Source organism: Eutrigla gurnardus, assembly GCF_963514095.1.
Source record: "Eutrigla gurnardus genome assembly, chromosome: 5".
NCBI classification, from domain to species: Eukaryota; Metazoa; Chordata; class Actinopteri; order Perciformes; family Triglidae; genus Eutrigla; species Eutrigla gurnardus.
Window position 1 is genome coordinate 18,571,309 of NC_139919.1, and position 21,957 is coordinate 18,593,265.

Genomic DNA, 21,957 nt, shown 5'->3' on the forward strand with positions numbered 1-21,957 from the left:
TCTGGTGAAAACGGACTACAATGAAAAAGGCACATTCAGTTGGGCCTCCTTTTTTTGTCTTTTGTCCTCTGAGGCAAAAGTTGTCTTGAGTATCACCCTTTGTGTGGGGGTTGCAATACAGGACAAAGAGAAACTCATTTACAGATGAGAAACAAAGAGGTTTGCTTTGCTTACCAGCAGTTGACTACCAGTCGAGTAGCATTTGGTTGTTGTTGCCTTTGGTTTTGTCGTTGCATGCCATCAAATGGCCCTAGGGTGATGGATCCATTTCCAAGGAAACTACATTGGAACATTTTGACAGTGACATTTGCCTAACCCTTGAAAACAGTAGCGTCCAGGTGATGGCAACATTTGTGTAAGAAGGAACTCAAGTCACTCGACGATTTATAAAAGCATGAGCAGAAACTCACCTATGCTTTGCAGAAAACGTTGTAAAAGGCGATCATGTTGCAACTCAACATTCATGTTACGGTCCCTGGTCTCATTTTGAAAATCCATGAGCAGTGGTCAATGTACAACTAAAAGCTTTATTAGAGTAGGAAAGCCAGACTGATAGGGCATTGCAGATTCCAACAGCACTGAATGTACAAAAAGTAACACTTGGTAACTGTACGGTTACATGACCAAGAGAAATACTAAAAAAAAAAAAAAAAAGTACACATAAAAAACTGGAAAAGTCAGGATACAGGTCAAGGCTAAGCTTCATACTCCACAGATTTAGACATGGCTAATTTGTCGTGTTGTCTTCCAAAACACTTGTTAACTGTGCACGGAGACTAATGGTTGCTTTAATGTGATTTCCAAGTCCAGTTCAGTATCTGCTGCGAGACATCCCTCTATCAGGTCGATTGCCACCACGGCCACCACGTGGCCCTCCGCGACTTGAGCTGCTGTACGATTCACGAGGAGGGTAGCCTCTCTCAACAGGGGGAGCCGGGCCCCTTTCCTGCCTGCCCATTCGCTCACCACGGCTAGGTGGATATGGTTCACTCCGACTGCTGGCGTAACTGTCACGACTGCCATAGCCATCCCGGGAACTGCTGCCATAGTCATCGTAACGACTGCTTCCACTGCTCCCACCATAGGATGGTGGGGGGCCCCGTGAGGGTGGGGCGCTGCGAGAGTTACCTGCAGGGTCAATGGGTCAGGTAATTGGCAAGGTTCAATTTATACATTTTCTTGCACTGTGAAGTGCTCATTTTTTGCCAATAGAATTCATTTGCTGAAAAATAAATTAAATGGATGACATATTTAAATGTCCCATCACGTTATCGAAGTGGAACATGGATATTTAGTTGATATGGGCATTAATATATCCGAGCACAGGGGGGGAATGGGCAGAATTACCCATTTCAGCATGCCATTGATTTGAGAAGCCGTTTTCCTTTTAGAGCTCCAAGTGTTAGAACTGCAGGTAAGGCCGAGGTTTTCAGAGTTCTCTTGATGTTTTTTTGAACGTTTCTCCTTGAGGGAGTGCTTTGCTAGGCAACACATACTCAGTGGTCAACGGATGTTTCCAGGACTTTTGGGGGTTCCTTATGGTTGCAAACTCTCAGGGCACATTAAAGATTCTGCATGAAATTGCGCCAACAGATTTTTGGTCGAATGCAGCGGTAACATGGACTGTGGTATATGGACACAGCTTTTTTGAATGCAATTTTGTTTTTCAGTTGAGATGCCAATGGGCATATATTTCTAATAGCATGAAAATATGCAACTTGGATTGCAGGTCGGGTTGCTGCAAAGGGAAAGAAAAAAGCTTAAAGAGGCTGCCTGTCATGCTGTTTCCTCTTGGGAGGAGAAAAACTGCAGCGTCTTGTGACTGGAGATCGCGGTGGTCAATGCTGTGATTTGGCTGGTTATTTGGGCAGCTCTTCTTCCTTTGTGCCAGTGATTATCTACTGTCATTACACTCATGGAGTCATGTCTTACCGTAACCATCATATGAATCTCTGTAGGAGCCGCCTCCGCTGCCGCCGCCACTGCCACCACCACCACCACCACCACTTGAGCGATCCATATAGCTTCTGGGTTCCCGGCCTCCACCATAACCTTCGCGGTCACTACATAATAGAAACATTTATTATTTTAAGGACCAGCTGAGAGCCAGTCTTGGGCTTTAACGGTCATATAAACCCTCATTTATACCTGTATCCTCTTGACATTGAGCCATAGTCATCTCGCGAACTGGAATTGGAGTATTCTCTGCATGAATATTCTCTTTGAGGAGGTCCATAGTCCCTCGAATCTCTGGAATTATAATCCCGACTGGAGTAGCTGTGAAACATAGCACAGATAACTGCAAAACTGCAACCATGATATCTTAAGTGGGCTTTATGCTTTCTTGTCTAAGATTTATAGTTAAGTTTCCCATTTTGCTAAAATAACTTAGTCTAGCTCATCTTCTCAGCTGTCAATGAGTTTTCAAACAAAAGTAAAATAACACTTAACAAATAATAAATATGAATCCCAATTTTAATATTTAAATATTACAATGCCCAATTTAATTTTAAGTCGACAAAACTTTTAATCACACTGTGTGTAAACATGAAATGCCTCACCTGTCCTTGGAGTTGTAATGGTCATCTCTTGGTGATGGATAATCATCTCTTCTGGACATCATGGAGTCTCTGCGAGGAGGGGGTGCACCATAGGGTTCCCTGTCCCTTGACATGGGGTCTGGAACATAGAAGTAATGACGAACATGCTCACTTATCACTAAATAAACCTGAGATGCATGCAACCCATCGGGGCACTTGCAGGAGACCTGGTGAAGGCAACACAGCCAGCACACTTACTTCTGCTCATGGGACCAGATGGGGCTGATCTCTTGGGTGGGGGACCTCCATTACGAACTGGGGGTCCTCTCTTCAATGGAGGGGGACCCCTGGATGACATCCCTTTAAAGAAGGGTTCTACATTCCCTGAATTATCGTAGTCTTTCCACAGACAAGAAATGCAAATATTAACACACTACGCTCAAAACAAACTACAAAAAAATAATTAATTTAGAATATTTTACTATAACACATTTTGTTCAACAAACTCAGCAGATCAAATAATACGATCTGTGCGAATTTCGAGGAGTTTACCTCTGAATGGTGGGCCCCTCATACCACCAGGACCTCCCCTGGAACCACGGGGGCCTCTGGGTGGACCACGACTGCGGGAGTGCATGGGTGGCGGTCCTCGCCTGCCCCCGCTCTCAAACTGAGGCTTTGTTGCCTGCTCCACTTTGATAGGTTTGCCATCAAGAGACTGTGTGGTAGAAGAGTTCAAATTACAAATCACAACATTGAGTGGACTTCTTTTTTAAGATAATGGCTGGTTAAAGAATATCCTTACTTTTCCATTCATCTCCCGTGCTGCATCCTTTGCATCAGCCGGACTTTCAAAAGTAACAAAAGCAAAGCCTCTTGATTTGTTTGTTTCGCGGTCTTTCATCAAAATAACTGCAAAGAAGAAAGACAGAGTGAGCGGAGGGCGTGTGCTTTGTGACTGATAGTATCTGCTGATAACATTAACGTCTTACACAGATACAACAATAATGTTTAACAAATCCAGGCTCTTATCATCCCATTTAACCAACTGTAAGTAATACACATTGTTAAAAGGTGTAGAATGAGCTTCGGACTGATTGATCACTAAAATGACTAACTAAAATAACGAATCCTCCTTAAATGTGCAATGGCAGACATTTGACGCCTTTTCAATAACAGCCAGGCCACACGCAGCTGGTATGCATTAACAGCGAGTATTAGCAAAACCTGCAATTTGAAACAGCTGTGCATTGACGAAAATAGTCACACCTTCGACAATTCTGCCATATTTGCTGAAATACTGCTCCAGGGCCTTCTCGGTGGTCTCGGTGTTCAGCCCACCGATGAAGAGCTTCCCCGGTCGGTCTGCCTCTGCCATGCTACAAAATTCACCACCTGCAACACAAACAGGATCGTACATAAGCATTGGAACCTGGATGCAAGGTTGTATTTGCCCTTGGTATCCGGATATTTCTGCGGTGGTTACCTTGCTACTGGCGAATGTCTCGGGCTGCTGAAAGCGCAAAATGGCGATATACGCGCCAGCTGTTTTAGCTACGTACTTGGCCAACGCTAGCTAGCGCGTATTCAAGCTAACTAACGGGCGACTCGAGCTTTACAAACGCCTACACGTTACCTTAAAAGCATAAAGACGCAACACTGTTGTGTAATATATATAGAGTATGTAAGCACGCAGCCAGTTGTGACCTGAATCTACTACGTCGCGGCTTTGTGTAAGCTACGGCGTGCGGCGGTTGTTTCTCTCCACTCGCCCTTCCTCCTTCTTCTTTTCTGTTTCCGGAAGACCAGACGCCACAAGACGTAATGCTGCCGCCTACAGGTCAAACCCGTAAACACATTCAAAACGACAATCTACTTGAAAACACGGAACAGTTAGTGTGTTATAAGTAACTAGCACACTTTAAAAAAAATGCTGGAAGTTTCAAGTTTCTCAATCACACACACACACACACACACACACACACACACACACACACACACACACACACACACACACGTGTAAGTAGGATTTTCAATCACAATTGGCTTCCAACTAACTTGGATGTGTTGTGATGTCACTAAATGATGTGTGCACACTAGTTCCAACCTAGGTGGATGAAAACTTAAAGAAGGTTTTGTTAGATCTATTCAATCTTTTATTCAAAAATAAATTCCTCAACCGCAGTCTGGTCAGCCCTCTGTACCTTCTCTGAGCGTGACCTTCAACATGGATGTAGGCTTTGCATTCTTTTTTTTTTTATTACAGATCCTTAAGCCCCCTTTCAGCCACATGAAGAAAAACAATTCTAATACCTACCTGGCAACTGTGAAGGTCTAACCAGTTTTATTATCAGTTTTAGTGAATGTGATTTTTGCCATTGTCCCAAGGCCAACAGGCATCTAGGTTTCAGGCCGCACCCCACGTGATGCCTGGCCGGAGATCTTTGGAGGAAGTTGAATGCCAGGGCCCTCCAGCACACAGCACAAGAGAGCCCCCCAGATCCCTCAGTGCTTACAATGTGGGACCCCTTGGTGTTTAATTAATCATATGGATGGATGGATCATATGGCCCCTTGGCCCCTGGGATTTAAAGCATGAATTGACCACTACGGCCCCCGGGCCCCACAGTACTTGCAATATGATGCCCCTTGAGCTGACCACTGGCCTCCAGGTCTCACGGTGTGTACATTGAGAGTACAGAGTTTATAACATAGAGCGAGCATAAGACCTCTATTACTGTAACTGTAAATGTAACGTAGCATATTAAAGAAAAATATATTTTCTTTCTTTAAATTGTAGAGGAGTGTAATTAAGCATTAGACATATGTACTACACACGTAGTCAACAAATAGCTCATGTACAGTCAAACACACCTTGTTACTTTCAACAAGGCATAGACAAGTTTGACGGGTAACTGCATATATGCTTTAAGATGTACCCGTTCCAGTTTTTCTAGTCTGCTCTCTTTAAAAATGATTTCTAAAGTTATTCAGCAATGGAAATGTGTTCTTACTTTTCTCTTTGCTCTTATACCTTGAATGTACACCTTTCACAATCTTCCATGAAGCGTTTTTCTAACGTATGTTCAGTATAAAGACATGATTGTTCTGTCAAGAAAAGGATGTTTATGTAGGAATGGTACGCAACGTCAGTGTTACTTCCACGGTGTCAAGTCGGTCACAACGAAGTAGGATGTCTGATTTGTATCCTTTCAACTTAAAACCATTGGCGATGTACTTTAACGCTCGGTTTGAAAATGTAATTGTTTATAGTCGTATTCATAAGAAAATCATCCCACAAAAGACGTCATCGGTGTATTAACATCAGTTACACATGAATAAATCGCACATACTTAACGATAACTTATTATGCGTATCTTATTGTGAAGGTGAAATCGTTTAACTTCCGGTGTTATCTGGGTACTTCCGCTAAACTTGATGGAGCTGAACGTCACCGATGCTGATGAGCCCCAGACAGCTCAGCTACTGCGTCCCGAGTAGAAAGACGTTACAAGCTAACAGTGTACCGCGAGCAAACACCCTTTCCTTGGAAGAAGGAACCGTCTCCTTGGATTTAAGTACACCAAATCTGAGGTGAAGCCTGTCCGCGGTACAATGAAGAGGCGGTTACAATTTAGCTTTGTGCTGGTTTATTCGCTTGTCTCCTATTTCTGTTCGTGCTCGGCGTTTTATCTTCCGGGTTTAGCCCCTGTGAGTTTTTGTGAAGAGGGCAAAGGAGGCGAAGATTGCCAGGTATGTTGAATTCATGCAACTCGCAATTTGTTTATGCAGTATAACGTAAATGGATTTCCATCTGTTGTTGGAATTGGCACGTTCGTTTCAATTCGTTATCTGCCTTAATCTTGCTAGCTTACCAACCATTTATTTAGGCCCCGACTATTACCTGGAACCGGAGCCCTGGCAAAATAACCTTATACTAATGAATTAATAATTGATGTTGTTGTCAAGGGAGTGTATAAACTAATTGGGCGGGAGAGAGTTTGACATGACACGAACCGTTATTTAACAATTAATTATGAGAGCTAATAGCCATAATTTTACCTATCTCGACTGGCCAGTGCTCTGCTAGCTTTACCTGACCAGGTAGACAGTTTTATTTTTTAATTCAACAACACAGATAGATTGACAGACCATCTGTTTTTGCCTCTTTACAGACAGTGATTCAGCTGTTTGTCAATCGCTTGGACTCAGTGGAGTCCGTACTGCCTTATGAGTATGATGTGTAAGTAACCCTTTAGTTTCCTTATATTTGTGTAATGTCTGGATCATTGTTTTCCAGCAAAAAAACATATTTTAATTGTGTGTGTGTGTGTGTGTGTGTGTGTGACCATTTGTAAATGTGTTATAGGTTTGACTTTTGCAAAGATGCCAAGGAAACGAGGCCTTCTGAGAACCTTGGACAGGTGCTATTTGGTGAACGAATCGAGTCTTCACCATACAAGGTAGGTATTAACCAGAAACTCTCAGCCCGCATGCTGTTTTCCCACAGGTTTGTTTAATGTATTATTAATTATTAACTATTAATGCAACATGCCTCTCATTTTCCCTTTTACAGGTGAACTTCAAACAAGATGTACAATGCAAGGCCGTGTGCACCAAAACCTACAGTAAAGGCAACCAGGAGGATGTAACCAAACTGGATTTTCTTAAGATGGGAATGCAGCTGAACTACCAACACCACTGGTAAATGATGTGATGTGACACGCATCACTGTACTGTCTTTATTTACTTGTGAGTCATGTGTAGAAGGGGTGGTTTGTTTGAACGAAGGTTAATAGCGGTAAAGCAAACAGTATATGAAGAGGTTTTTTTAATGGTAACCAATTATTTTGTCCAGGATCATTGACAACATGCCAGTGACATGGTGCTATGATGTGGAGGATGGTCAGAAGTACTGCAACCCGGGCTTCCCCATTGGCTGCCTTGTTACCGTAGATGGCCGAGCTAAAGATGCTTGTGTTATCAACGTGAGTTCTCATTTCGGACTTGAATTTGTGCACACTTCCTAACATACAATGTGTAACCTAGCTGGTCCTCTGCTTGTGAAGTCATCCTCAGAGTGTCATCTTTTCTAATTGCTTTAGATCTCACTTGTCCAATTATAATAATATTTTTTTCTTAGTTAAGTGAACATTTATCGAGCATATTAGATTATTGTGTCGTATTTACAATTAACTTTAAATTTAAAATCTCAAACATTATTTGATTATCCTTATGGATACACTCTTAACTGTCTCATAATTATTGAAGCAAAATCCCTAATATGATCAGAACAGTTGGGTCTAGGCCACACAGACACAGAATAGTACACTTGGCGTACATAGGATAATCAAGTTGGAAGTCATGTGATACATTTATTTGAGGTACTAGACAATAACAATATAGAAGATACTCAACATAACCTACAGATGTGTGTTTACAAATCGTACACGAGAAATTGAATAGGTTTTTTTTTTTTTTCAGTCCGAGTTCAACAAGAAGAATACGTTTTATGTCTTTAACCACGTGGACATCAGGATCACTTACCACAGTGGAGCATCAGAAGGATGGAGAGGCGCTCGGCTGGTCGCTGCCACTCTGGAGCCAAAGAGGTAATTGTGGTTGGTAGTAGATTGATAAATCTTACAATTCAGAACCAACACCAGTTTTATGAATAATTTAACGTTATGTATTCTGTGTGTTTTTTGCACAACAGTATCAAACATGCTGATGAAAAAAACCCAAGTTGTGAAGGAGGTAACCCAATGGAGGTCCCTGGGGGACTTGATAATGACGTGTCGATTATTTACACCTACTCTGTCACATTTGAGGTAGGCACCCAAACAATATGACCAACTGTATTATATCACTTATTCTACTTAACTAATATATAACAATTACTATGTGACAATGAAAATTAGCAAATACATTTTTTGCAACTATTTAACTTCTTTTTACAGGAAAACAATTCTATCAAGTGGGCCTCCAGGTGGGACTACATCCTGGTCTCCATGCCTCATACCAACATCCAGTGGTTTAGGTATGAAGATATTTATTCACATTGTGCACCACAGAAACGTTTTCCCTAAAACTCTCTGGGTCTCGGTGCTTGTTAGTTGATGCTAAGGTATGTCTTGTGTGTTTGTCCAGCATCATGAACTCCTTGGTCATTGTCCTGTTCCTGTCTGGCATGGTTGCCATGATCATGCTGAGAACCCTGCACAAGGACATTGCCAGATACAACCAGGTGGATCAGGTAAAGGCACAGTAGAACTCTCTGTTTGAGCTGATCTAGACAGCAGCGTAACGTAGTTATGGTGGACCACAGTGCATACTATTATGACGGGCCCCGGAGCTCGCTTGTTACCAGTTGTGAAACACACACAGGCCCGCACACACACAGACACACACATGCACCATCACATAGTCTGTCACATGATCAAATACAGGCTTTACATTGCACAATATCAGCAATAATTAGTCTCTTACTCTATATGACAACATTACCAAAGACTATAAGAATAATACGAATCATTCATCATAAAAAACAAAAAAAGTGTATTTCCATGGTGGCAATCTAAATTACTTACAAGGCCCATTGTTTGCACAACACATTTGCCCCCCCCCCCCCCCCCAAAAGAACTATGTAAAGTAGATTTCAGTGGCAGCCTTGTTTTAAGCTAGATACATGATTGAGGTTTAAAAGGTCACTTCATGTCTGTGGTTGTACATTCTTCTTATCCCACAGTGGATAATGAAATTAACTCACAAATATCAGAGGGTCAGGATGTCACCTGGCAGTTAAGTGTGTGTTTACTGGCCATCTTTATGACGGCTTCATGGCTCTACAGTGCTGTAATTCTGCAGCACGCTGGGTGCAGATTATCCAGAATTATAAAAATGTTGTTACATTTTACAGGCAGACTTGATAAAGATTCCACCGACCAAGGAAAAGTCCTCAGTACTCTACGTAAGCTTATTGAAAGCTGTTTTGAACAGAACCTTTTGTGGTTATTTAATCAGGTGTTTGGGTGTGTGATTGCGGCAAACCGGCACATTAGTTCACAATGTAAAATATGGTGGGGATATTTCCTTCTTTAGTTCATACTAATAACTTGACTGAGTAGATCTTCCACACCACATTTTACAGCTTCTGGTAAACCAAGTTTTCTCTGTCTTCACCTTGTTTTTCTTTGCTAACAGATGAGGTAGTATATCACTGCTTGGTGGTGGGTCAACCTTTAACTTTCATCATTTTCAAATGTCAAATGCTTCAGTGATTGTGAATCTTGCTGTGTTGCTTTCTGCCTTCCCTTCCCAGGAGGACGCACAGGAGGAGTCGGGGTGGAAGCAGGTGCACGGGGATGTTTTCCGTCCCCCCAGGAAAGGCATGTTGCTGTCTGTGTTCCTCGGACAGGGCACCCAGATCTTCATCATGACCTTCATCACTCTCTGTAAGGACTATTTCACAATAGGCTGTAATATGTAATAGTTACACACACTGAGTTTCCCTCCTACTAACGTCCATCGGTTTCACTTTTCCTTTGTGCTCTTTGCACACATTGTTACAGCCATTTACATATTGTGTAATCTGAATTACACTCAAAGGCGGCTTTGTTGTCAGTTAAGGTTGAATATATAATACATTTAAAATATAGAACAAAGTTGAAGGCCAATCTGTTGGAGCTTCTGAAATATTTAGGAGTGAAACAATATCGAGAAGAAACATTTAAAGGCACATCCATTTGCAGTGTAAAGTTTAGGTGCAACAGATAGGACTAGCATTAAAAGCAGTCTTTGCCGTGATACTTTATTAAATGAAGTGATGCTGTTATGTCTGAATGAGTGCACTGATGACTGTTTGTCCTTGTAGTCCTGGCCTGTCTGGGTTTCCTGTCGCCGGCCAACAGAGGAGCTCTCATGACGTGTTCCGTGGTCCTCTGGGTTCTCCTGGGCACGCCTGCTGGCTTTGTATCTGCACGCCTCTACAAAAGTAAGAGTCCTCTGAAACCTTTATAGTAAAATGTTATTAAAGTCTTGAGGGTTATTTCTGATCTGTCTCCTCACGATATCCTCATCCATGTCTATTTCTGCTCTCAGCTTTTGGAGGTGAAAAGTGGAAGACCAACGTCTTGCTGACAGCACTCTTGTGCCCAGGGTAAGTTCACTCTCTAAGCAGCTTGCCGTGTCTCCTCTTTGGTTTCTGCCCTGGAATGACGCGTTGATCTGTATTGCCTTATTTTATCTTGGACACTATCTTGCTATGATTCTCACGTCTTATCTCCGTGTCTTGTCCGTCGTCCATCTCTCTTCCCTAGAATTGTTTTTGCAGACTTCTTCCTGATGAACCTGATCCTTTGGGTGGAGGGTTCCTCCGCTGCAATCCCCTTTGGCACCCTGGTGGCCATTTTGGCTCTGTGGTTTGGAATCTCTGTGCCGCTCACATTCGTCGGTGCCTACTTTGGATTCAAGAAACCTGTGAGTTAGGCCTCCTAATTACTCACATTGTTAAATTCTCTAGCTTGAAATGATTGATTGTGGATTAAATGTTTGTGTGCCCTTTTGTTAATAATCATATCCTCTCTCTTTGTGTTTCCCTGCAGGCAATTGAGCAACCGGTGCGAACAAATCAAATCCCCCGTCAAATTCCTGAACAATCATTCTTTACAAAGCCTATTCCTGGTATAGTCATGGGTGGTATCCTGCCCTTTGGCTGCATCTTCATCCAGCTTTTCTTCATTCTCAACAGCATTTGGTAAGAAGACAGAAATTAAGTCTTTCCTGGTTGGTCTGCAATCTCTGCACTCTTTACAGCAAGTTCGGCTCTTTGTTACATGTTCCTTTTTTATTTATCCTTCAGGTCTCATCAGATGTATTACATGTTTGGGTTCCTGTTCCTGGTTTTCATTATTCTACTCATCACATGCTCTGAGGCCACAATTCTGCTCTGCTACTTCCACCTATGTGCTGAGGTACATCTACAAATGTTGTCTCATTTATCTAACTAGAGCCTTTGAATATGTTAGTTGTCAGTGATTTAATTGTGCAGCCCTCACTATAAGTTATCCTAATAAGGTCTTCAGTGAATATATTCTGACATGTCATCGTTTGTAATGTGTGTCCAGGATTACCACTGGTGGTGGCGTTCCTTCCTGACCAGCGGCTTCACAGCAGTCTATCTGTTTGTCTACGCTGTGCATTACTTCTTCTCGAAGCTGCAAATAATAGGAGCTGCCAGCACCATACTCTACTTTGGATACACTATGATCATGGTCCTCATCTTCTTCCTTTTCACAGGTGAGGTTTTGAGATAAGTGACGTGAGCTCTTTACAAAGCCTCAACGATTTCCTGCTTGTCTTGACACGTTGCAAGGATACCTAGGTATCATAAAGTAATCGGTTTCTCTTATTGGTGAGCTCAGTGTGAGTACACATGGATATCTATACATCTAAAAATAGTTTCACTGCTGTGTGTGTGTGGGAATAAGCACCAATAGTTGATTGTCCAAAAGGCAAAAAGGCATGTGTAGTTTGTAGGTGGGAATGACATTGTTTGCTCAGCCTCGGTTAAACATTGTGAAGATGCAGGACCTTCATCCTGTTCCAAATACATAAAACCCTAGGCAGCACTGTGCAATATTTCTTCTCTCGTCATTGAGCTTTATTTCTAGACTGGCAGATACAGAAGTTTAAAGTTTAATGAAAATCAAGAGAGACCGTGGGAAATTTAACTAGAATGTTCTTCTAGGTCAGATGTAGTTTTTCCAGACTTATTCGGGTCAATTTTGCTCTCTGTAATTTGCTGTTTGACAAGCCAGAGCCTAGTTTTATCAGGGAGCTTCCTTTTCTGTAGATCAAAAGGCACAGACACCACTTTTACTCATTGCCATGGATGATAATGGGTCTGTATGCACTCAGGATTCCTGACCAACGCTGAATTCATCTGTACTTGCACTTAAAATCCAGCCGTGTGACTTAAGGTTGTGCTGATTTATGTACCACGCACGTCACCGCAAAGCTACACCTTTGTGAGGACAGCTTTTCTCTCCGTGTTAAAAGAAACAAAAGATTGACACATGTTGACATGGCAACAGCACTCTCCAGCCATGTCCAGGTCTCTTTCACACCACTCGGATGAGAGTAGGCGTGTGCGCAGAAAAAGGATAAGCACAGGCCTAGATAACGGCGTAGCCTTCAGATGCACTGCTCACCATGATGTCAGAGGATGCCATGTTTCCTGGCGTTACACTGTCATTAGGCCTGATAAAAGTTAGCCTGTAGCCGTGCTCATCACTGCAATACTGCTTGACACTATCTTAAGACAGAGCTGTAAGTAGCAAGGGGACGAGATGTCAAAAGATTATCATTAAGAAATAATCCAAGGATTCAAGGAAAAGATTATCAGTTTCCCTCCTTGCTTCAAGTTTTCATCTAAATAATCCTGATCTCTCTCTCTCTCATTCCCCATCTTAAGTTTTTATTTTTTTGTCTGTCATTTCACCTCATCCCAACTTTGATCACAACTTAATTCGGGATTGGGCTGCGTGGCCCCTGTTGAGCCGTCAGATAGGACTTTTATACCCACTTGAATTGATTTGGGATTTTGACCAATCTGGCTTCTCAACACTGGGGGGAGCATATGCTCTCTCCCTGACAAAATGAAGTGCTGGTGCAGTTCCAACTGTCAAAAGTTATTTTTCAAGCTTTTAGAAGATGGAATCTGGTCTTGCTGCAACAGCAAGCTGGCTGTACTATTTGTACTTTTTTAATTTCAGGAGCTTGCGGCCTTTCATTCATTTTGTGCTTGACTCATATTTTTCCCAGATTTCTTCTCGGATTCTCTTGGGTGTTACATCAGTCCAAGTTTGCTTTTTGTGCTTATTTTTAGTAACAACTTTTTATGAAATCATTACTCTAACCTCTTTTTTCTTTTCAGGTACAATTGGCTTCTTCGCCTGCTTCTGGTTTGTAAATAAGATCTACAGTGTGGTCAAGGTGGACTAGAGGACTGAAGGAAAGACTGATTTCTTCCTGTTTCGGTGCTGGCTGGGTGATAAGGTGGTCCGAATGGTCCTGAACTGAAACCATCACTTATCATAGAAAAGACCCGAAGAGCGGAGCCCGTCCTCTTTTGTGCTTTAAACCTTTGTTGCTATTGTTTTCTTTCTTCTTTTTTTTTAATATATATGATTTTGTCTTCACTGTTGAGCAGTAATATTTTGAGTGGCACCTTGGAAATCAGTGTGGGTTCCAATGATCTATCTAACTGTCATAGTGAACAGTTTGTTTCAGTGGGTTTAACAAGAAAATGTCTTATTTTGAATTTTCTAAAGAAAGTAAAATGTTCCGTTTGTTTGCTTTTTTTATTTCCTTATGGCTAAATGTTTTGTTTTTCATTACCTGTATTGTAATGATGAAATATGTGTGTACATATATTGTATAGAGTGAGAGAGAGAGAATGCTAAAGATTGTCACCGTTATGGAATCATCTGTAGGAGTTACTTTTTCTTCTTTTTTTTTTTCTGTTTTGTACGGTGAAGAAGGGGCTATACATCCTTAAATATCAGCCTGTATTGTAGTTCAGAAATGATATATAAAACACTGACATTGCTATGATACATGTCCATTCTCTTGTTTTTGATGGCTACATGCAATGAAACAAAGGGTACACTTGGTTAAGAAGCACAGCTGTATCATAGAATACGCTACAGTGCGTTGCACATGAAGGATGACCTCAGTCTGATGAGCGGCGACAGGCGACTCACTTAGTTTTCATAATGCAGTCCATTGATTTTACTGATTAAGTACATATGCACCCTTTCAGATTTTAATAAGCAGTTTGCTGAACTGTAACTACATGAAACACTGCTGCCTTTTTGCTTCAAGCAGTGTGAAGTCACATTTTTACAAATAAATGCAATCAATTCCAAATGAAGGCCACATGTTTTTTTTCTTTAAGCCATTAGAATTCATATGAACATTTTACACATTTAACCATGTTCTTACTTTTTTGCGCTTTGACACAGCGATGCGTAAGATGAGCTGTAATGCACTGAGGCAGAGAGAATCTTATTTAAGAGGAGGAAGTATGCTAACAATGTAGGTGTGTGCTATTTGATGAATGTGGTCTGATATGATCGACGGTCCCGAACAATGACAGCGAGGAGATTATGATCACATGACAGATGAGTGAACTGTAGGCATAAGCATGATAGGTTTCTATCACATGATGGTTAACTTTGTCCCAAGGGGAAAGTTTCATATTTAAAAAAAAAAACCCCAGATGCGTTGAATTGAATATAAAACTTTACATAATTACAATTAGTTTACCTCTATTAAACAACAGACAACTTTTCAAACCATAAATAATACAAAAGCACAATAGAAATCACAAAAATATACAGCTTTAAAGCACTTAAAACATTTTGTTTCCTCTTATTAGATGATAAACTATATTACATACCATACTTTACCCTTCATATTTTACAAAGCAATACTCTGACAAACCGATCATCCATGTTTGATTGTCATTTATAATACTGTAGTGTGGACAGCGACCTCATCAATAAACCAAGGCTCTGAGCCAAGTCAGTCCAGTCAGGTCCAACAAGTTGTGAATTGTTTCCAAGAAAACTATTGTAATCCAATAGTAACAATAACAACAACAACAACATAATGGGTGCATCCTGGCTCATTTTTTCTCAAAAGCTTATACAATCTTGACACACATTTCAAATAATGCACATCGTCTTGTGAGATGTGAGACCCATGAGATTGTTTGGCAACACATCATCTACCTGCCTTTCTGTGACATCAGCCATTGCAAGCATTTACCACTGTTCCATTACAAATACTGCGACAGGAGGTATCTTTTGAAATCTACACGTGGAATATAAGAAATCCGTTACATAAGATCTTGCGGCATGCAGCCTACGTTAAACGACTGGTGCGAGGAGTTTTCATCACACCCGGCTCTATTTTCTCTATTTTTTCAACACAAATACTGAACTTCCTCGAAGAAAGGCCGACTTTACAAAGGCAGTACATATTGAATCCAAGTATACAGCTGCACTCTGCAGTAAGATGCAGAAAGTCAACCTTGGTTGAGCTGGAGAGAAACAAAGAGCTAAGACAATGTGGCGAGAGTCATCAACTTATGTGTGTATTCTGTTACTGCAGCACAATACATCACTAATCAACTCGTTTAATCTAAAGGCGCTTCAAGACTTTTCCAAACAGTTACAGTTTACCAGGACCTAAACGCACATGTTCACTTGATCTACAAGGTTCGAGAGCTGAGACTATATACATTTTTCAACGAGTATACCCTGAGTTCATTGGTTGCAGGCAAAGCTTGCTTGCACTACCACAAGGCCGGTACATGCTGTGCCCTCAGGCAGGATCACAGAGAGAGTTTAAAGGAGTTATAGTTGTTGTGCAGATACTGCAGATCGATGCCTTGTCAGAGAAATCTACGGCCCACCATTAAGGAAAATCCCTTTGATCCAATATAACAATTTCTGTCTCAATATGGGAAGATGAGAGGAAAAAATAAATTACAATAGGCCTGTAAAAAGATGTAAAATAGAAATTAAATGTGATTTCACTGTAGTTTGAATCCTTTTCAAATTATTTAAATGCCCGTTTTATGTAAAAAAAGCAGCTAGTACAATACGAACAACGGTTTGTAGAGACAAAACATAAAGAGCCATAAAAATACAGAAACAGCTGCACACATTGCGACTAATATGACACCCGGTTACTCTTAAAACTGCATTTACATAAGAAACCATCAAAAGAACAGAAATGTTCTCAAAAGCTGAACAAATATAAAATAAAGCTATTATACATTCGTAACAATGATCATTTAACTAGGCTTAGCAACAGTAAACTCTATTAACATTACGTTGACAATTTCTAGTGGGAGCGAATTCAGAAGGAACGACCCCTATTAGCGTCTGTGTATGACGCACATGATGGATCCGATGAATCCTCCGGGTTTATGTGCTTTGCCTGCTGTGGACCGTGAGCTCCCGCTCGGAGCTGACGCTGGTGGAGGCCGTCTCTTTACGGCTGTCCCTTGACTTCCTCTCAAAAGTGGGAGAGGACGATGTCGTGCACTCTTCCCAAGTCCGCAGGGGGAAGACTCGAGCAGTGAGGCTAGGCAGGTGAGAGTGGGCGCCCAGGCGTCCCTCGGTGGTTGTGAAGCAGCTCTCCACGGCGGAGCTCTGGCTGGGACGGCCCTGTTTGCAGAACAGTCCACAGAGCAAGGCGAGGAATTCCTTCCTCACGCTGCGGTGCATGTAACCGTAAATGTACGGGTGGAGGCAGCACTGCAAAAAGAAGAGCACAAGGGCAAAGGAGGACAGCCAGGGGGGCACGGCTGCTCTGGTGCTCATAGATATAGTATTTAGTATGCTGTAAGGCCCCATACTGAGGATATAAGAGGCCACGATGACGAAAACGACCCGAGCTGCCTTGCAGTGGTAGTGGAAACGTCTGTGCCTGACTCGAACAGGGTACCCCCTGGTTGTGTTGGGGCCGTCGGGTGAACTGGCCTGCTGGGGTTGGGGCTGGGGTTGAGGCTGCCGCTGTGGACTGCTAGGTCCCTGGAAGTCCTGTGGGCAGGGCTGGGAGTAGGACTGCGTCTGGATCGGGTGCACCAGGGCGTTTTGCCTCCGAGCCGCTCTAAACACCATCCAGTAACAACCGAGCATGATGAGTACAGGAAGCCAGAAGGAGAAGGTGGACACCACGGCGGAGTAGGACAGGCTGGAGGACCACACCACTGAGCACACGTTGTGATGCCGGTCAAAGTCAATGGCCCCCCAGCCGTAGAGAGGAGGCGTGCTCTGCAGGAAGCTGAGCACCCAGGTGCAGATGATCAGGTTCGTGCCCAGGTGAGGGGTCATGCGGGTGGGATAGGACAGAGGGTGGATGATGGCCAGGTACCGATCCACGGAGACCACTATGATGGTGTTGACCCCAGCGAACGCAAAGAGGTGCATGAGCACCACCAGGGCCTGGCAGAGTCGGGCATCGAGGGGCCACACGCCTGGCACGGTGGCTGCGATGGCAAACGGCATGACTAGTATGGTCTGGAGGAGGTCCGCCAAGAGAAGGTTGAGGACGAAGCGGTTGGCCACGTGCAGGAGTTGAGGCTTCCTCTGGAACACCAGCAAGACCACCACGTTCCCAAACAAGGACACGCACACAATGAGGGATATGAGCAGCATCTTCACCGCGCTGTTCACCGTGGAGGACCAGACCGAGTTTTCACCGGAGATGAAACCAGGATCCCAGGGAACGCCAGTGAAATTCGTGCCCACATCGGGCTCCTGAGAGCTCGGCATTGTTCACTTGTTCACGTGTTGCCTTACATCCAGCTGAGGGTTCACATCCAGTCAGGTTGGACCCATCTGGATCGGGAAGATGTCAGGGGAGAAAAAAACACCAGCTCATGTTTTCTTTGCTTTGTAGAGCAGCTCCTCCTTTTTCAGATCAGGTGCAAACATTCAACACACATCTGGCATTGTTCTCACATCTCACCTAAACATGCCATAACACCCATAAGCCAGTCATGATGATGAATGAGGAGGTTATTAATACTGATTTGCTGTGCATCGTGATCAGTGATTAATCCCTCCACACAGCCGAACAGGCCCCGTTCTTCTCGCAGCCCACATCTGCACAGTGGGAAGAGGGGGAAAAAAATGGAATTTCTCCGGCGACAGTAAATGCCGTCGTCATCGACCGACGACGTCCAGACAGCTCGCAAATATCGCGGATCGCTTATCTGCAAACGACGTATAATACCTCGAGACGATCCGCGCGAGGATGCTCGGCACGAGGACGCTCTGCTCCGTTTTCGCTCCCCCCGTTTCCAGCCTCCGAGGCGACGGCAGCGAGCTTTCACGGCTCAGCCGACATACGCTGCGTGTCTTCACCCAGCGGGGGTCTCTCATCCGGACGAGCACCTCTCCCCCATCGCTTCTCCTTTCGGGATTTTCATGCCAGATCAGACGTTTATTATTTTTTTTATCAGCGCTGATTCCCCCTCGGCGGTCTTAAGGCTACTTACGGTCGGGTCTTGTCTCCGAGGTGTCAGGGGGAAAAAAACACACAAGGACACCTGCACCGAAATCCCCCCCCTCGCCGCCGCAGCTTGTCACCCTCCCTCCCAGCCGCTGTCTCGCTTTTGTCGTGAATGTGCAAGTGCGTTTCACGGTCCTGTCTCACACTTACTCTACCTGCTGGAATCACATTATATTTGTCATTTTCTGATTATTTTACACATCAGGAGAAAACATCAAATGAGGACTAAACATAAAACGCATTATAATGTCTTCCTTTCAACAACACTATAATAATAACAACACTAAAAATAATAATCCTATTTAGATCAAATCAGGCTGATTTTCCAGTTAGCCATATCTCCACCAGTCTCTCAGATCTCCTTAGTAACAACAAGTGATTCAATTAAGTGGCTGTTGATGTGATCTTCACATAATTGGACAGCAGTCAGAGGACAACACAATAGGACTAAAGTCGACCTAATTTCTGCAGAGCATGTTGTATCACCATGAAATATCCCCAAAAATTATAATACAAACTAGATTGTTTTCAGCATTTTTGAAAGAGTCCAAAAACAATTAGGTCCATTGGCTCATTGGATGTTTTGGTAATAACACAGCACTGAGATGAAGTTGGCAAAACAATCTCACCTCAATGTCCAATTTCTGCTTGCTCTGGAGCTTTTGATCATTTTACATATCTTGAGTTTATTCTTGACTTTGGAAGAATCTGGTCCATTTTGTAGCTGTAGTCCCACCACTTGAGCTTCATCAGCTATTTCCCTGATGATTTCCTCTTTCAGGTCACATGATTCCTAGAGACAGACAGAAGACAAGGACAGAATTACTCATATACATGTTTTAGTTTTGCACTTGTCTACCTGATGTACAGTGTTTCAGCACCAATCTCAAAGCTTTATCTTAAATGTTTGCTTTTATATTGTACCACATCTGTGCCTGACTTGCTCCATCAAAACGCCAACCTTTTGAGAAACACTTGGCATAAAGAAAAAACGTTTATTGTATTTGCTGATGTGAAAAGGGAGTGAGATGCTTGTTTTCGTTATCACAGCTCATTATTCAACCACTGAAGGGGACGAAGCTGAGCTGGATTCGTTCTTAATTCAGCCGAGGAGAGATAAACATGACTGGAGAGATAAACATGAGCCCAACGGTTCTATTAACAAACACAAAAAAAGCTTTCACATTAAGTGTTCATGAATATGTGGATGAGTCCGTTTCCATCAAATAAACACAACCTCTGAATGACCTATGAATGCTTGTATGATATATACATTTGTATAAGCCCCCTGTTTTTTGTATTGCTGGAAACCAAAGAAATGCTTCAGCATTTCAGCCCCGCAAATGAAAAGGCTTCATTAAGACGAACAAAAAAAATGAAGCCGTTGTGCAATCCAATTAGGCTGTAGCTTACGTGGGCTACTAATCAACCCTCGTAATTAGCCATTTTATTTCAAGTCTGTTCTAACCGAGCTATCAAAAAGCCCTTTGATGCGAGTTTGGAGCACCCTGTGTTTTAGATTTAGATTGCATATGAAATGGTGGTGACAGCAATGGGGTGGGCAGATGTTCCTCTGTTCTTCTGTTGAATGGACTGCGGTTCAAAGGGAGACCCACAGGCCTGCTGCCTGGTAGGATTTCTAGACTGCTCACACAGCAAATATTCACAGTGGCCATCCCTGTCTTCAGTCATGTAGTCATTCACTGTCACTCACTAACACCTATGGACCAATAAAATCAATCACACAAGGTGCAGGGACGAGCTCTTCAACTTGTTCTTATTCTCTCTTTCTATCTCTGTGTCCATTTTCAGGTAAGTTTATCCTTCAGTTAATGAGGGCTTAACTGGCTTTACAGTAAATGTAAAATTTTGTCTGATGAATCATGTGAGATTATATGTATATAATGAAGAGAAAAAGAATGGGCCTACATTATGGATCTATTCAAGACCTGTATTCATTGGAACATTACAATTTATAGCGCTGGCATGGATTCCATAACTGAAGTTTTCTAACTGTGAAAAAAACAAAATCTAAAGTGGATATTTTTGAATTAATATGGCATCTTTATTACAGCCTCCGTGCCCTTGATGATCTGGAAGTGATGATCACCATTATATATTTTTTAATATTTTTAGGTCTTAGATAATGTGATAATGATAACATCATAGATCACTTAATTCCTCCAAAGTTCCCGTTCTCACGTTGAAGTTCACAAAACATGCTGAGACTATCTGAACATCTAGGTCTTTACCTTGCTCTTTCTTTTATCTATACAGTTCAGTTGGTTCGGTGTACAGTAGGAGCCTATAGTAGTAGTAGCCTACAGTTTGATGGAAACAGCTCCCTGTTGCTGCTGATTTCAAGAAAGCAGCAACAGAGCTTGGACTCACCTTAGCTAGTTAGCTAGCGAGCTAGCTCGAGCTATCTGTCCAACACCAAACGGCAGAAAAGAGTTAGCTGCTCAGTCTGGTCAACACAGCAGCTAGTGTCGAGCAAGCTAAAGAGTTGGATATTCTTCGTCACAAAAACACACCTAATAGGTGAGTAAATGTTGAGCTTACATTTGTCAAGCGACCAGAAATGGACTCCAAATGAATGCTAATGTTGTGCCGTGTCCGTTGCACGTGAATGTACTGGTTTGCTAACATCGTAGCCATTTTGAATTCTTAGCATTCTGTGGTTTTAGACCGCTATGCAGCAGAAGAACTAACATACACACCCTAACATAGCGCCAAATAAAAAAAATATTGGGTCTGGTATATTAGCAAACGATTTTAGCCCCCCCCCGATGAACCTGCTCTATTTAGATTCCTTTTTATTTTATTTTTTTACTCTTACATTTAAAAGTGCGTGTGTTAATAATTAAAGTAGGCCTATGTAGGCCTACTCACAACTGCTATCACTTTAATTGACTAGAGCTGTAAAACAGTCAACACCATGCGCCTTAGGAAGGGGAAGCAGCCCTCCACCAACACTGTTTACGGTGGAGGTGGGGAGCTGCTGACTTCGACTGGGGATATCGTCGGGCGGTGGAAGGAATACTTCGAGGATCTCCTCAACCCCACTGACACGTCTCCCATTGGGGAAGCAGAGGCTGGAGACTCAGAGGTTCATCCACCCATTACACGGGCTGAAGTCACCGAGGTAGTTAAGAAGCTCCCCGGTGGCAAGGCACCGGGGGTGGATGAGATCCACCCTGAGTACCTCAAGTCTCTGGATGTTGTGGGGCTGTCTTGGTTGACACGTCTCTGCAACATCGCGTGGCAGTTGGGGACAGTGCCTCTGGACTGGCAGACCGGGGTGGTGGTCCCTCTATTCAAAA

General features: G+C 42.8%; 3 protein-coding genes across 5 annotated transcripts; 1 reads left to right on the top strand and 2 right to left on the bottom strand.

Annotated features, from left to right (window-relative positions):
• Window positions 1–507: 507 nt before the first annotated feature.
• rbmx (RNA binding motif protein X-linked) lies at window positions 508–4,316 on the bottom strand. 2 transcript variants are annotated; one of them, XM_084009777.1, is made up of 9 exons: window positions 4,027–4,316; window positions 3,810–3,935; window positions 3,346–3,452; window positions 3,093–3,258; window positions 2,799–2,939; window positions 2,562–2,679; window positions 2,149–2,277; window positions 1,933–2,063; window positions 508–1,128 (listed from the first exon to the last, which is right to left on the bottom strand). In XM_084009777.1, exons 2-9 carry the CDS (start codon window positions 3,916–3,918, stop codon window positions 812–814), a joined length of 1,218 nt encoding a protein of 405 aa, XP_083865903.1. In that variant the 5' UTR covers window positions 3,919–3,935; window positions 4,027–4,316; the 3' UTR covers window positions 508–811. The 2 variants fall into 2 exon arrangements, with proteins under 2 accessions (XP_083865903.1, XP_083865904.1); XM_084009778.1 differs by lacking the exon at window positions 2,799–2,939.
• A 1,688-nt stretch (window positions 4,317–6,004) lies between these two features.
• tm9sf5 (transmembrane 9 superfamily protein member 5) lies at window positions 6,005–14,155 on the top strand. Of its 2 annotated transcripts, XM_084009484.1 has the most exons (18): window positions 6,005–6,292; window positions 6,715–6,782; window positions 6,909–7,002; window positions 7,116–7,243; window positions 7,398–7,527; window positions 8,024–8,151; window positions 8,256–8,370; window positions 8,500–8,579; window positions 8,690–8,795; window positions 9,459–9,509; window positions 9,861–9,993; window positions 10,413–10,532; window positions 10,640–10,697; window positions 10,858–11,017; window positions 11,143–11,294; window positions 11,400–11,511; window positions 11,665–11,836; window positions 13,476–14,155. In XM_084009484.1, the coding sequence occupies exons 1-18, from the start codon at window positions 6,155–6,157 to the stop codon at window positions 13,541–13,543; spliced, it is 2,013 nt and encodes a 670-aa protein (XP_083865610.1). In that variant the 5' UTR covers window positions 6,005–6,154; the 3' UTR covers window positions 13,544–14,155. The 2 variants fall into 2 exon arrangements, with proteins under 2 accessions (XP_083865610.1, XP_083865611.1); XM_084009485.1 differs by lacking the exon at window positions 9,459–9,509 and having other exon boundaries at window positions 6,007–6,292.
• A 153-nt stretch (window positions 14,156–14,308) lies between these two features.
• On the bottom strand, window positions 14,309–18,585 carry gpr101 (G protein-coupled receptor 101). The gene has a single exon (XM_084009486.1). The coding sequence runs from the start codon at window positions 17,890–17,892 to the stop codon at window positions 16,540–16,542; it is 1,353 nt and encodes a 450-aa protein (XP_083865612.1). The 5' UTR covers window positions 17,893–18,585; the 3' UTR covers window positions 14,309–16,539.
• Between the last annotated feature and the right edge of the window lie 3,372 nt (window positions 18,586–21,957).

Excerpts from the sequence above, each read along its gene's own strand:
- rbmx (XM_084009777.1), bottom strand. The coding sequence starts at position 3,918 with ATGGCAGAGGCAGACCGACCGGGGAAGCTCTTCATCGGTGGGCTGAAC. Across the intron at positions 3,259-3,345 it reads CACGGGAGATGAATGGAAAA|TCTCTTGATGGCAAACCTAT; the intron begins GTAAGGATATTC and ends TCTACCACACAG. Across the intron at positions 2,680-2,798 it reads ATCTGGTCCCATGAGCAGAA|ACCCCATGTCAAGGGACAGG; the intron begins GTAAGTGTGCTG and ends TCTATGTTCCAG.
- tm9sf5 (XM_084009484.1), top strand. The coding sequence starts at position 6,155 with ATGAAGAGGCGGTTACAATTTAGCTTTGTGCTGGTTTATTCGCTTGTC. Across the intron at positions 6,293-6,714 it reads AAGGAGGCGAAGATTGCCAG|ACAGTGATTCAGCTGTTTGT; the intron begins GTATGTTGAATT and ends GCCTCTTTACAG. Across the intron at positions 10,533-10,639 it reads ATCTGCACGCCTCTACAAAA|CTTTTGGAGGTGAAAAGTGG; the intron begins GTAAGAGTCCTC and ends TTCTGCTCTCAG.
- gpr101 (XM_084009486.1), bottom strand. The coding sequence starts at position 17,892 with ATGCCGAGCTCTCAGGAGCCCGATGTGGGCACGAATTTCACTGGCGTT.